Consider the following 15990-nt stretch of genomic DNA (forward strand, 5'->3'; position numbering starts at 1 on the left):
CTTATACTAGTTATACTAGAAAGTAATGGGGTCAGCTAGGTGGCGTAGTGGATAGAGCACCGGCCCTGGAGTCAGGAGTGCCTGAGTTCAAAACTGACCTCAGACACTTAGTAATTACCTAGCTGTGTGGCCTTGGGCAAGCCACTTAACCCAATTGCCCTGCAAAAACCTAAAAAAATGTGGTGGAAAGTAACGAGTAGTTATATTCTGATACTAGTTATTCTAGAATGTAATTGTCGAGTAATTATACTCTTATACTAGTTACACGAGAATGTAACTGTTTAGTAGTTATACTAGTGAACTCTTACACTAGTGATACTAGAAAGTAACAGTTGAGTAATTATATTCTGATATTAGGTATACTAAAATGTTACTATTGAGTAATTATACTCTTACACTAGTGAGTCTAGAAAGTAACAGTTGAGTCTTATACTAGTTATGCTAGAATGTGACTTCCTTCTCTCCTGTGAGTTATCACTTTTGAATAGTTATGCTAAATGTACTAGAGTTCAACTGCTGAGTCGTTATACTCATACTAGTTATACTATACAATTATATATATCCTTTTAGAACTATACTATACTGTGATATATACTTATATAATCAGGCTATGCTGTTAATTTGCTGCCGTAATGAATTGGATGAAGTGTTAGACCTGCTGTTAGGAAGACCTGAGTTCAAATCCTACTTCTTATATTTACTAGCTGTGTGACCATTTTGCCTCTCTTTGTCTCATTTGTTTCAAAGGGAATAGTAATGTCTATAACATTTACCTCAAAGGGTCACCATAAAATTCAACTGAAAAATGCATTTAACAGTTTAAGAAAATTTTGAAACTCTATGAAAAGTCAGTTATTATCATTAAGAGGGAAGCCGATACATACCCTGTGAAAGTACCTTAAGACATAAAGAAGACAAATGATAAATTCTTCTTTTTAAGATTAAACATGGTATATACATTTTATATAACCAAGGGATAATAAAGCCACAAGTCAAAATACTGCTTTGCAGTGGTTATGGAATGAACATAATGAAAAGGACATTTGTACATAATATTCTAACCGGCCCTCTCCTTCCGAATGCCTTTCCTGTAACAGGTAGTTTATTGTTGTTTGGTCATTTTCAGTCCAATGCTTCTTGACTCCATATGGATTGGCCATTTCCTTCTCAGGCTCATTTTACAGATGAGAACAGAGGCAAACTGGATGCGGTGACTTGGCCAAAGTCCCACAGTTAATAAGTATCTGAAGTCATATTTGAATTAGGTCTTCCTGACGGCAGGTTCAATACTCCATCCACTGAATCACCTAGCAATCCAAGTTCAGGTAGTTACATTTGCAGAAATTTCTATACTATCATCTGCATTTCCTAAAATATTTTATCACTTCATTGTTAACACTGAAGGAACAGGACAAGGATGACTCACCCTAAGTCATAGATCCTCCACGTTTGACTTAGAAAAATGAACTATACATTCCTATTTTAGACAGCATGATGGATTGGATCTATAGTCTGACAGCCCTTTTAGGATAGAATTGTCACTGTTCAGAGGGGTGAAGATAGTAAGTGCTCATACTCCTACCTAAAGAACAACTTCAGATGTTGGAACACAATGAATATAAACCTGAAGTCAGGGGAGATCTAGATTTGTATTTTCCTGTTAACATTTGATAACTACTAAATCTCAGTTAGATTTTTTTTTGTCCAGTTGTTCTTCAGTTGTGTCTAACTCTTTATGACCCCTTGTAGAGTGTTCTTGGCAAAGATATTGGAATGGTTTTCCATTTCCTTCTCCTACAGATAAGGAAACTGAGGTAAACAGAGATGAGTGACTTGCCCAGGGTCACACAGTAAGTGTCTGAGAACAGATTTGAACTCAATAAGAGGAATCTTCTGGACTCCAGACCTGATGCTGTATGCTCTATTGCACCCCCTAGCTGCCATCTTTACCTTTCTGGGTCTCAGCTTCCTAATATGTAAATTAGGAATGAGAATAACCAGGAGTCATGAGGAAAATGTCTCGCAAACTTTAAAGGACTATAGAAATGAAAATTGGGTTTTTCCATAAACTCATTTGGCTCTAGTTAGATTAAAAGCTACAGCAGCATAGAAAGACCCAAGCATGACTTGCACCAATACGAGTGTTAGAGTCTTAGATAAAGGATGTGTTAACTACTGCAGCAGCCATTATGTGCTGCATATGCAGACAGTGTCTCTGAGAACAAGGTTAATTTATTTGGAATTTTATTGAAAGAAGTGTAATGGCCTGAATTCTTCCTTAATCTTCTTTATTTTCTGCAATAATCTCTGCATATTTGAACACTGCAGGAGATAATTAATTCCAAAGAAGGCTCCTGAGGAGCATTCCTAATTATGCGTGATTATTTTATTGGCTGAACATGCAGTTCATTCATCAGACTCCTCTCAGCCTTCTTATCCATAAATCCATGAATTTAAAAGGAAAACTTAGGACAAGTTCCACTTCAGGATTTATTTTCCTCTACTTCCCTTCAATGACCTAACTCCAGATGGTGCAACTACAACTAACTTACTGAAAACTTTCCTTGTATCTAATGATTGGAGACCTACAATCATGGAATCCTGAAGTTGACTGAGACCATAGGGCTCTAACTTAGAGCAAGAACCTTCTATAATATCCCCAATCAATAGAATCCATTATCCTTTAGACCAGCTTAGTTTAATTTCTCCAAAGAGGAGAGTATTTAGAATTGGAAAGGCTGAATATTAAATTTTGATCTTAGCATTTTTTTCCTAAAGAAAAGGGACTTTGAGAATTCATCCTGTCTAATCTTTTCATTTTACATGGGGAAATAGAGAGCCAATGAATCAGACAGTTTTAGAACTGGAATGGACCTTGGCTGCCATTAACCCATATCCTAAAAAGAATCCCCATTAAAATGTGCCATCAAGTTGTCATCCAACCTGTGTCTGAAGGCCTCCAAGGAAGCGGAATCCATTAGTTCCTAAGGTAGTTTTCTACTCAGGAAGAGCCCTACCTATTAGGAAATTTTCCCTTATATCCAGCCCTAAATTTCCCTTTTGCAACTTCCCTCTAGTTCTGGCCTGGCCTCCGGGACCAAGCAAAAGGCATCTGATCCCATTTCCACAAGCAGTGAAATGACTTGTCCAGTCCATTCATTTAGTCAATCAGTCATTCAACATCTATTAAATTCCTAATATGTGCCAATCAATAAACTCTGGGGCTACAAAAGAAAGGCAAAAGATGTCCCTGCCCTCGAGGAACTTACAATCTAAAGGAGGGGAGACAAAATGAAAACAAATATAAACAGGGTAAACTGCATATAGCATACACAGGAAATGTTTAACAGTTAAGATGATTAACTTGATGATGATTAAGTTAATGATTAACAATTAAGAGGGGTTAGGGAAAGCTTGGAATAAAAAATGGGATTTTAATTGTAATTTTAAGGAAGTCCAGGAAGGTCAATAGAGCAGAGGAAGGAAACTTTCTAGGCATTGGGGACAAGCCAGATAAAATACCTGGTGGGGAGAAAGAGGGTCTTCTTTAAGAAACAGCCAGAAGGCCAATGTCACTGAATAGAAGAGTATGTATGGGGGAGTAAGGTATAAGAAAACTGGAAAGGTAGGAGGAGGGCCTGTTATGAAGGGCTTTGAATACTAAATGGAGTATTTTGTATTTGCTCCTGGAAGCAATAGTGAGGCCATTGGAGTCTACCGAGGAGGGAGGGTTGTAACATGATCAGACTTGTGTTTTAAGAAAGTCACTTTAGTGGTGAGGGGATGGATTGAAGTGAAGAGAGACTTGAGGCAGGCAATCCCTACCCTACCCCTACCTCAAACAGTGGACTAAGTATATGAGTCGGGGCAGGGTCAGAGAAAGAAAGGGGACATTTTGGAGAAATTGTGCAAAGGTGAAATCAATAGACTTTGATAAGAGATTGGATATGGAGCAGGTGGAGGTGAGAGATAGTAAGAAATCCAGGATGGCTCCCCAGTTGGGAGTCTAAGAAATTGGGAAGATGGTGTTGGCATCTTCAATAATAGGGAAAGTAGGAAGTAGAGACTGTTGGATGTTGTTTTGGACATGTTGAGTTGGTGATGTCTGAAAGGAGCCTGGAGATGCCAGATTGGAGGACAGTGGCACAGAGTTGGTCATTAAATCCATGGCCCAGAACAGAAGACCACATATAGAGCTTATGATCTGGAAGAGAATCCAGCAAAGGAAACAGAGATGTCTTAATAAAAGGAATATGGAAAGGGAATCTTTTTAATGTTGACTTTTAATATTTCTTCCCACTTGAAGATGCCCAATTAATCATTATTACTGATTTAAACCTGTGATTTCATGGTGGAAGCATCATTTACAAAGACAACTTGAGAACCCATAGTCTGCTTAGGTTAAGAGAGAGTGGTTAAGAAACTTGTCTGTGGTTATACATTCAATACATGTTGGAGGCCAGAACTGAACTTGGGTCTTCCTTAGCCCAAGGATAATTCTTTCTTCACTATACCACATTGCCTCTAATACAATTAAATAGAAAATTTTCCCCAGTGGTTTCTAAGGCCAAAAGATTACCTTTATCTGTTAAATTTATAGCTTCATAAATATGATTGCATTGAATTTATTCGCTTTAAGCTTCACAAAGACTAATTAAAAAGTTAATTTATTAATGTTCAAGAGAAACAATATTTTATGCAATTATTGTACAAGAAATAATTGAAACCACAACCAGGAGGCAACTTTTGTCCCTCCTTGAACACTTAAGATGGCATCCTTATTAAGGAAGAGCACTTTCTAGAGACAAAAATGTGATCCAAAAAAGACTGGTTTTTGAGGTAGCTAGGTGGTTCTGGGCTTGGACTCATGAAGACAAAAAAAAAGTGCTACTAGGGAGGTTGGTTTTTTGAGACACCTACGTGATTCTGGACTCATGAAGACCAGAGATCACCTTTTCTTAGAGTCTCACTTAGCTGTGATATCTGGATATAATCACCAGAGTAGATTTCAGTTAGGAATGATCAGAGCTTTGCTCCAGAGGACCAACATTCAAGGGGGGCAACATTCCATGGGAAGAAGGCAAGTTTCCTCCCTGTAATATTCCAAAAACCATTGCCTGGTGGTTCTTTGCCTGCCCATCCTATGCAGCACAACTTCCTCAAGAGGGATTGTTCCAGGATCCTATATCTCTGACATTCCCATTTCTGAGATGACTCCTATTTCAACTGTTCCCACCCCCATAATCTACAAGTGAATTTGTCCAATGTGCAAGAATACCTACTAATGGCTCTGTTTCTATAATGGTACTCAAATGCTTTAAGTCATCAATATTTCAAATTATTGGTTTTCCTTTCATCCTTAGAAGATAAATGGCACCTATTTGTAATATCATGGAGTCATAAGAATAGGTCTAAAGCAATAGTCTTGGGGATCCTTTCCAAAATTGGATAAATTAGCCCATTCTTTGAATCTACCTTTTTCAGTCTTCTCAGATCCTTCTTTTTTGCAACTAAGAATTCTTACTGTTCCTCTGGAAGTTTAATGATAGCAACATTTATGTTCTGAAGGTGACAAACTGAAATTATATTAGCTATAACACTTTTCTTGGAAAAAAACATTTTTATTTGGGAACTTGAAAAATGTTATCTTCCCCATAAAAGAAATGTAGGAAGCTCTTTTGAGCAAAGTTTCTTAATGTTTTTTATTTTATTCTACTTTCATGGTCGGCTGTTATCACAGAAGCCTTAACCTGAATACACTTGGGTTCTGAGATTCTAAGAGCAGCAGGTAATGGACCAATCAATAATATTAACCCAATTCACAAAGGGGAGCCAAAGTCTTGTCTAGTGGAATTCACATCCTGACAGTAAGAATAACAGATTCTTTCAAATTCAATACTGCTCTGTAAGTTCTCAAAGAGGATGAAGAGGATATTTCAATTGAAACCGACTTGTTTGGTTTTCCACAAAGCTTGGCTTCACTATTCCATTTGTTCTGTAAAATAGCCGGCAATCAGTAAAATTTTGTTTGGTTGGGGGGAAAAATCAAGATCCATTTTCAAAATGTATAATTCTCTGATCAAATTCCAACAAGCAACTTTATCCATTTGGGTTTCTTACCTCATCTTTAATTAAATATGCTATTTGTAAATAGTAGCCTAAAAAGGAAAAAGTGCAAAAGTAGATTCTAATACAGCCTCTGCCACACATAGGCAAGTCACTTAGTCTCAATTTCCTTGTTGTAAGGACCAAATAAAACACATATTGTCAACCTTAAAGGATGATGTAAATGTTATTGTTGTTGTTATTAGGATGATGATGATGATGATGATGATGTCACTAGATGACCTCTAGGGTCTTTTCCAACTCTAAATCTAAGCTCTTAGAATAATTGTTTTGGTGGCAGCTAGGTGGCATGGTGAATAGAGCACTGGCCCTGGAGTACCTGAGTTCAAATTTGACCTCAGACAATAATTACCTAGCTGTGTGGCCTTGGGCAAGTCACTTAACCCCACTGCCTTGAAAAAAAACTAAAAAAAATAATTGTTTTGCATTGGTGAAGGGAATTTACACATTGAAAATTCCCTAAACTGAAGAAATCACAAATCCATAGTCTAGATCTTGCAAAAGTTTTTTCCCAGCATTACCCTCTCAGGCTAGGAAATTGCTAGGGTGACAAAATTGACCCTCTTGGATTTTCTATTTCTGTTGCAGACATCGAGGGATGTCATAACAAAAATGGTGGCTGCAGTCATTCCTGCCATGGATATGAAACAACTTATCGATGTGAATGCCCTCGAGGGTTGGTACTATCTGAGGACAATCATACTTGCCAAGGTAGGACTCAACCTCAACTGAAAGTTTACCTAATATTCTTCTCCTCTCCTGACCTTGAGGTCTTCTCAACCCTGCTTCCCTTCAATACAAGCCTTCCTACGTATCCCTGAATTGATAACCTAGAATTTTTTAGGAAGGTTAGAAGTTTTGGCAGAAACTTTCCCAAAGATTTATATAACTTCTAAGTAATAATGATGAAAGGATAGAGATCCAGGGTCAGATTCAAGTCCCACCTCAACCACATCCTGGCTATATGATTCTTGACAGCAGGATTCTTCTTCTTAGGACCTCAGGCAACAACAGTCTGAGACTGGAACTTGTAGGACATTTGCAAATCAGTGTTCCTATTTTATAGAAAATGAGTCATGATAGCTGGGTCTACATGCTGTAAGGTACACTAGAAAGAGCACTGAATTTGGTATTAGAAAATCTGGGTTCAAATTCTGACTCTACTATTTACAAATCATATATGCCTTTGGCCATATATTCCTTCTATAGGATTCAGTTGCCTCATTTCTAAGATGAGATTGGGTAGATGATGCCCAAGGTTTCTTCTAGTACAAAATTCATGACCCTTATGCCTAGCAAAGAAATCTAAGTCTCTTGACTCCCATTTAGATACTTTCCTCCAAAATTATGTAGTGATTATCAGTCCAACTCACTAGACTATGTTATTATCTGAATATAAATATACAATTCCATAAATATCTAATCAATGACCAAAGTTTATTTTCCTAACAAAGAAATGAGAAAAAGAACAAGCATAAATGATTCTCCATATAGGTACAACAGCATCCATTGGTAAATGCTCCAGGGACTACCCCTTAAGACTGTGATTTCTTCATAATATATATAAAATGTTGTTGGGTTTTGTCTAGACCCTCCTTGAAGAGACAAAATTTGGGGTCTGTCTAATTCTCTGTACTTTAAAGGCAAAGCAATCTTTTTGGTGCTAAAAGAAAATTAAATTTATCACTAGTTTGCAACTTACTAAGTCAAGCAAGGACAATCTGAAACGTTTCCCAAACCATGCTGACAGTGCCTGTTTTATGGGGCCATGGTAGTTTGCTGAGCAGGTTTAAACCCTGTGTAGAAAAAAAAAAACTTTTCCTTCATTGCCAATAAATTGACTTTATGGGATAAATATTAATCCTTTAAGGCTTCAGGTCATGGTTTTGTGCTGGCCATATCTTTTTTCTTTTTTAAAAAAAGTTTTATTTAGCCGCAGACATTTAATATTTACCTAGCTGTGTGGCCTTGGGCAAGCCACTTAACCCCATTGCCTTGCAAAAAGCTAAAAAAAAGTTTTATTTATTTAAGGCAATGGGATTAAGTGACTTGCCCAAGGTCACACAGTTAGGCAACTATTAAGTGTCTGAGATCAGATTTGAACTCAGGTCCTTCTGACTCCAGGGTTGGGACTCTATCCACTGTGCCAATTAGCTGCCCCCTGGCCATATCTTTGGAAGAGACCAGAGGGTAGACTATTTTCAAATTCTGGAAATAGATGTTTCCTCTTAAAACAATGACAGAATATTTAGGAAACCTATCCAGTTCTTATTCCAGAAGGAAGAACTCCTGGGTTATGTTCACTAACTTCCTTTGAAGTCTTTGAAAGATAGTGGAAAACACTAGCACGCATAAATACAATTTTTTTTTAGGGTTTTTTTTTTGAAAGGCAAACGGGGTTAAGTGGCTTGCCCAAGGCCACACAGCTAGGTAATTATTAAGTGTCTGAGACTCGGGCCGGTGCTTTATCCACTGCACCACCTAGCTGCCCCTCATAAATACAATCTTAAACAACTCTAATGCCACCAAGTCAAACTTTCTTCCTTGATATCTCCCTTCCCCCGATCCTGGCTTAGGTTTTCTGATTATACCTGACAAATGTCTTCTTTCTTTCAGTCCCTATGAAATGCCAGTCAAATGCTATTGAAGTAAACATCCCCAAGGACCTGGTTGGGGGTCTGGAAGTCTTCCTGACTAACACGTCTTGCCGAGGAGTATCTAATGGCACCCACATCAATATCTACTTCTCCCTCAAGACCTGTGGCACTGTGGTTGATGTAGGTTCCTCAGGGAGGGAGGGCATGTGGACATGATCCAAGGACCTAAAGCTTGGAAGATGAGTTATAGATGTTTTATTTAAGTCACAGATAAAATAGATCCATTGTAGAAAACTTAATTCAATTTAATGAGCATTTATTAAATACCAACTATGAACCAGACACATATGAAAGAGGCAATAAGGTAAAATGGATGGAGAGCTTCCAAGTCCTCAGGGAGCTTGCATTTCATCAGATTGAGCTAAGCACATCACCCATGAAGTAGTTGACAATATTTTCATGAGAATATCAAGTCCACCTATTGCCAGATTTTTGGTTACTTCTCACAACTGTAATCTCTATTGCTAACATAGAACAGAAAGAGATTAAATAACAACAGATAGTAGGACCAACATATGAACACTTTCTCAGTCACCATCTTCTCTGACAACATTTTACATTGTTGACTAATGTTTCCTTCTTAATATTCTCCCTTCCCTTGGCTTCCCTGATATGACTACTAGTTTCCCCTCTTTCTGACCATTCTGCATGCTCTTTTGCTGATTCTTTTCCTTCTGTCTTTTCAATGTGGACATCCCCAAAAGCTCTGTTCTTAGCCTATGTCTCTGTACATTTTTTTCCATTTGAAATCATCCATTGCCATGGCTCTATTTATCATCTCTTTTCAGATGACACCCAACTCTAGAGACCTAGCTCTAAACTCTCTCTTAGAATCCCATATTTTCAAATATCTACTTTGTACATTCATTGAAATGTCTTGCCAAAATCTCAAACTCAACACAACCAAGATTGAACTAATCATCTTCCCTCAAAAACTTCACTCTAAGTTCCTTAATTCTGTTAAATGACACCACTGTCATTCAATTCTTTCAAATTGCATTCTTTTGCCTCCAATATAGAATGAATACCCCCTAATCCTCTCTCCCCTATTTTATCTCTACCTATGAAAATCTTTTTTCTCCTGAAAAACCCAGCTTAGATGCGAAAAAGACTTCCCCAAAAAGTCTTCTTTGATTCATCCAAGTAAAAGTGATCGTGCCTCAGATCCCTCAGGTTTGAGCTCTCCAATGAACTTAATTTTTATTATAGTTATTTCTGTCCATATTTCATGCAATTCCTTTGTGTCAGAGACTTTGTTGACTTCTGTTCTGGTATTCCCAGTTCCAAGCATAATACCTTCTACACAGTGTGTCCTTTAACAAATGTTTGTTGAATTAAATTGAATTTTTAATTTTAGGACAAGGCAAATGAGTCCAAGATAGTGAATAGAATCAGATTAAGAGCCAAAAACTCAATCATGCATCATTCATTCATCCCTCTGTTCTCTACAAAGTCCCACTCTGATGCCTTATCATGGCAGGGAAGTGACTATGAGCCCTTAAAAGCTATGCATAAAGCAAAAGTCTGCTAGGTCCTACCCTGATGAAAAATGCTCAGGCACAGTACCTGCAATAGACTATATAATCTGGATATTTGATGATGAATTATTTGGCAATGACAACTTACAAAAAAATGCCAAACAACCTTCAGTTCTGTGCAGGCTCTATCTGTTTCTCCAAGGAAATTCATTCAGTCAGTCACAACAGAGTAAGTGATAATTTGCAAAAGTGAATATGGGAAATATAAAGAATCCTAAGACATCATCCCTAGCCTCAAGAACCTTGCATTATAGTTGGGGAAATGACATACATGTGGGGCAAAAGTAAATCATTAGTGCCAGATGTCTGGTTAGGTCCATATGTAGTTTAGGAATTGATCTGAAGAGGCTAATAGAAGCTGTAGTGGCCAAGGAAGTGGATCTGAGTCTCAAAGGATGTGTATGATTTGCTTATGTAAAGTATAGACAGTGTGGCAAGGGGAAAAATGGGACTGAAAGTTCATAGATGGGAATGAGCAAGCCATGATCTGGAGACAGTGCCTAGAGCACCCTCTTTGAAGCAAGGGTTAATTTGAAAGTTATAGAAGATAATGTCAGAAGGGCAGTTTGGCATCAGATAACAGTGATCCCAAAGGCTAAGGACAAAAGAGGACAGACTTTATAACTTACCAATGGCAAACAATATAGATGATTCGAGCAGATATAGGTGTTTGGGGCTGTAGTTATTGTTTTAAGAAATAGTATTCTAGAAACTCCATTCCTGCCATGTTAGACAGGTTGGTTTGGGGTAAGGCTAGAACTGAGACAATGTTCAAGGAAACCAATTTGTCCCTTGCAATAATCCAATATAAGGTGATGTTTAATTTAGTCATTGAATAAATATTTATCAAGCACTAATGTCTAGGGAAGAAGAATTCTCTTCCCCCAAAAATGTAATTATACTCCTTAGAAGACAGGGCAATTTTTCATTTTATCTTTAGATCCCCAGGTGCTAGTTGGAGTTTTCTCCATGGTAAGTATTTGATAAATAATTGCCAAATTGAATTGAAGGTTCTGTGTAAGGGAAATACACAGAGCTATAAGACATGGTCCCTCTCATGGAGAATCTCACAATCTAGTTGGGAAAACAAGCAAGACATACACCTATAAAAGGATAATATATAAAAAGTGTTTACTGAAAGCTACCAGCTGTAAATTCTATAGGGGATGTAACTGAGCTTCATATGTTATCAGACTAGAAATGGTGAACAAGAAAAAAGGACAAGTTAAAGATTATTCTAAGGCTTGAAGTCTAGTTGATAAAATGATCGATACAATTAGGGAAGCTGGAGGGGGTTAGTTTGGAATGGAAGAGTGTGAGTTCCAGCTTTGATGTGCTGGATTTGAAGTGGAAAGAAGATAACCAAATGAAAGTGCTCAACCAGCAGCTAGAAATTCATGCCCAGAACTCAAAAGGGAGACCAAGAGCTTACTGTGTGGAACAGAGAGCTACCCATATAGACATGAAGTTGGAACTATGAGAACGGATGTTCTACGATGGAATTTAAACCCACTCTGGTCTTTCTAAAGGACATGATTCAGGGCTACCATAAGCATATTTTTTTTTTACCTAAAACTGGTTAGTGAAAAAGAATTGATGGAAATTAGATACACATAAATATCAATATATCTAGATTTAGAAATCTAGATATAGATATTTGATGTGGAGTAATTTCAGTCATGTTGGCAAAGATATTGGAGTGGCTTACCATTTCCTTCTCCTGCCTCATCTTACAAATGAGGAACTTAAGGCAAAAAGGTTAAGTGACTTGGTCAGTGAGTATGTATTGGAACTCATAAAATGGGGTCTTCCTGACTCCAGGTCCAGCACTCTATCCACTGTGCCATGTAGAGGAAAGAAAGAAAGAAAGAAAGAAAGAAAGAAAGAAAGAAAGAAAGAAAGAAAGAAAGAGAGAGAAAGAAGAGAGAGAGAGAGAGAGAGAGAAAGAGAGAGAAAGAGAGAGAAAGAAAGAAAGAAAGAAAAGAAAAGAAAAGAAAAGAAAAGAAAGAAAGGAAAGAAAGAAAGAAAAAAAGGAAGAAAGGAGGGAGAAAGAAAGAAAGAAAGAGAGAGAGAGAGAGAGAGAGAGAGAGATCCTTGTATATAATATCATTGGTTGCACTTGATACTTCTAGGTATCAGAAACCCAAACTATGGATTCTATAACGTAGGGCAAGCAGCACAAAACATATCATCAAATCAACTTTTAAAGACAAATGAGGTGAGAAGAATTAGAGAGACTAGACCTTCTAGAAGGAAAAGAGACCAGAGAGCACTACCCCAGGGTGGGCAGACTGAAACCTTGGTCCACTTCAAGATTCCTGCTAAGAAGCAGGGGGGAAGGGCAGAACCCAAAAGGGGAGAAGTTCCTTGGGGACACAGACTCCATAGGGAGGAAACAATATCTCCCTGTTTTATCTAATTATTCTCGTTGACTAGGTACTGAGAGACAAAACAGCAGAGAGGACAGAAGGCTATCTGAAGTACCAGGAAGATCTAGGCTCAAGAGCTGCTCTGACACAAAGTAGCTTGGACTTAAGTTCTCAGTATTCCAGGAAACTAGGCTTCAGCTGTTTTCCCAGGAGTGTTGACACTGTAATCCCCTATCCCAACTGAGTCAGAGGTACAAAAATAAATAAATAAACAAACAAATGAATGAATGAATGAATGAATGAATGAAAAAATAAAACCAACAAAAACTTGAGAGCTAAGGTCAGTTGTTCCTATGCTGCAGAAGGAATGCATGTTCCTCCTAAATTGCACTACCCTAGGCAAAGACCCCATCTTGTAACCTTAGTTACAACTTGATGAAGAATAGTTGTCTCTAGAGAAGCATGGGTGAAATTCTGACCATCTTGATGCCATCCTAAAAGTAAAAGAAGCAAATAGAAACAATCAAAGCTGGCACCTGAGTCCCCTAGAGGATTAGAAGCCAAATCATAAATGTCTTCTGGGTATGGGATGGAGAACTGCCAAGTACAACCATCCCAACATCTTTTTCCTCTCCTTCCTCCCTGCTTCAGGTGGTGAATGATAAGATCATTGCTAGTAACCTAGTGACAGGGCTCCCCAAGCAGATGCCCGGTAGTAATGGCGACATCATCATCCGCACCAGTAAGCTGTTGATCCCAGTCACCTGTGAGTTCCCTCGACTGTACACCATTTCTGAAGGCTATGTGCCCAACCTCCGTAACTCTCCACTGGAAATCATGGGACGCAGCCAAGGGGTCTTCCCCTTCACACTGGAGATCTTCAAGGATAATGAGTTTGAGGAGCCCTACAGAGAGACACTGCCTATCCTCAAGCTGCGGGATTTGCTTTACTTTGGTATTGAGCCCCTGGTACATGTGAATGGTCTAGAAACCCTGGTGGAGAGCTGTTTTGCAACCCCTTCAGACAAGATTGATGAGATTCTCAAGCACTACCTCATCCGAGATGGGTATGTATCTCCTTGCCTACTCATATCTATCCCCTATGACACCATTCACAGAAGGGGTTACTTCTTGGGATAATATAGAGATTTTGGAAGCCTTAATCTTGTAAAATTGAACTTCTATTGATATCTTTTGCTTTCATACCTCCTTCAAGTCTCAAAAGGTCCCATTTTCCCTCCCCATCGAGCCACTGTCCTGTAACAAAAATAAGAGTGGAAAATCAGTTCAACAAAACTAACTCACACATCAGCTAAGTCTTACAGTATATATACTACATCCATACCCATTGAAAAGAAGGGAAGGACATGCATTTTCTCATCTCCCCTTTGGGGTCAACCTGATTTGAATTTGGTTTTGATTTGGTTTTGGTTTGCATTGTTGTAATCTTTGTTTAATGTAGTTTTCTTGGGCCCACTTTTCATTCTACATTACTCCACAAAGGTCTTCCCATGTGTCTCTGAAGTATTCACACTCTTCATTCTTCAGAGCATGTTACTATTCCATTATAATTTTGTCCCGATCAATGTTTATTAAATATCTACTATGTATTAGGTCATATGCAAAGTATTAGGGATTTTTTAAAAAGCAAAACAAAAAACAATCCCTATCATCAAGGAGCTCACAACCTAATGAAGGAAACATCAAACAAATACATAAAAACAAGTCATACAGAGAATAAATAAGAAATAATTATAATTCAATTGATAAGGAAGCCCTTTATTCTAAGCTTCCTGAAGCTTAGACTTTCCTAAGAATCCTTAGTATTTTTAGGAGTCTTTTGTGGTACTTAGAGAACTAGGTCTCTATAATTTCAATATTTCACAGAGCTGTAGTTTTGTCAGCAAGGTTATTCCTTCTGCTGTTTGCAGATCACAGCCTCTCTCTAACTGAATAAATGATCTTTGAAGCTTCTAAGACCAAAAAAGTTCATCAACCCAGCCTATGTGGTGATGAGATTCTCCCAGCTTGGCTACACACACTATTTTATATTTTACAAAGTTCTTGACATATCTGATCTCATTGGATCCTCCAAAAAGTATTACTCTCCTTCCATAGATGAGGAAGCTTGGCTATAAAACAACCACCATGGCCTGCTGTTTTTGTCCTCTAGAGGGGGTCAAAGCTTCAGTAACCCAATGTAAGAGTCCGAGGGGCCAAGTTCAGCCCTCGGTCAAAAGGGTTTCTTTGGCCTTGTTAATAGAGTGTCTCTTGAGAGGCCAGCTAAGTTCATTGGACTTCCAGCTGCACCACTTCCTAGTTATATAAGTGTAAGAATAAAGAATTGAGAATAGAATCAGGTCATCTCTCCCACTGGTCTCTTCCCATCTCCCATTTCCATTAATTGAATTTGGAAAGTTTGTCATTCTGTATTGTACCGATAAGAAAAAGTTAGGATCTCACAGGAAAGAATCTCTTATCTTTGTGACTTTAACTTTTCTAAAACAAAAAAGCATTGGATTTTCCTTTGACATTTATCTTTTTTTTAATTACAAAAAAAAAACCCAAAACAAAACCAAAACACACATGAGCTTTGTGCTGAGTAGTTTAATGGCCATATATACTTTTTTTGGCAAGGCCAAAGGTACCCAAGGTCACACAGCTAGGCAATTATTAAGTGTCTGAGGGCAGATTTGAATTCAGGTCCCCTGACTCCAGGGCCAGTGCTTTATCCACTGCAACACCTAGCTGTCCCAGTTTACTAAAACTTTGACCCCACTGCATCTTGGAGCCATCTCTCATCGTCTTGATCTATATCTGGCCACTGGATCCAGATGACTCCAGAGGAGAAAATGAGACTTTGCAAAACACTCGCTCACTTAAATACAATTCATTTGTAAGCCATGACTTCACTTTCCTGATGTCATGGACCTCCTCCAGAACCAGACAATAATGTGGGTTAGATTTCAGATATACAACTTGCTGCTATATTCTTCTGCCTCTGTGAGTATGGAGATTAGAGGTATCATGTCTGTAATACAAAGGAATTTATCTATGAAGTAGCCCATAAGGTGGAAATAAGAACAAATTACTGTTGTTGAAAGTGGAAATCATAAAGTGTCACCACAGCAGAGACTGAGTATGGTGTTGTTTGGGGAGTATCCAACACTGCCATTTCTTTGCCTTGGAACAAATAATTAAAATTGACTTTATAAAGTGAGGGATTAGACTGGATAATCTCTAAAGACTGTAAATTGAGAGATGATAGATATAGATAGATAGACAGACAGACAGACAGAC

At 38.1% G+C, this 15990-nt stretch overlaps 1 protein-coding gene across 1 annotated transcript in view; it reads left to right on the plus strand.

Moving 5' to 3' along the window:
* Nucleotides 1–15990, plus strand: part of OIT3 (oncoprotein induced transcript 3) — a 34678-nt gene that overhangs the window by 10207 nt on the left and 8481 nt on the right. The window contains exons 5-7 of the mRNA XM_074232803.1: nucleotides 6715–6837; nucleotides 8743–8903; nucleotides 13342–13757. Coding sequence (XP_074088904.1) covers nucleotides 6715–6837; nucleotides 8743–8903; nucleotides 13342–13757 — 700 coding nt within the window. The remainder of the gene's footprint in view (nucleotides 1–6714; nucleotides 6838–8742; nucleotides 8904–13341; nucleotides 13758–15990) is intronic.

The sequence above is a fragment of the Macrotis lagotis genome, chromosome 4 (assembly GCF_037893015.1).
Source record: "Macrotis lagotis isolate mMagLag1 chromosome 4, bilby.v1.9.chrom.fasta, whole genome shotgun sequence".
Taxonomy (NCBI): Eukaryota; Metazoa; Chordata; class Mammalia; order Peramelemorphia; family Peramelidae; genus Macrotis; species Macrotis lagotis.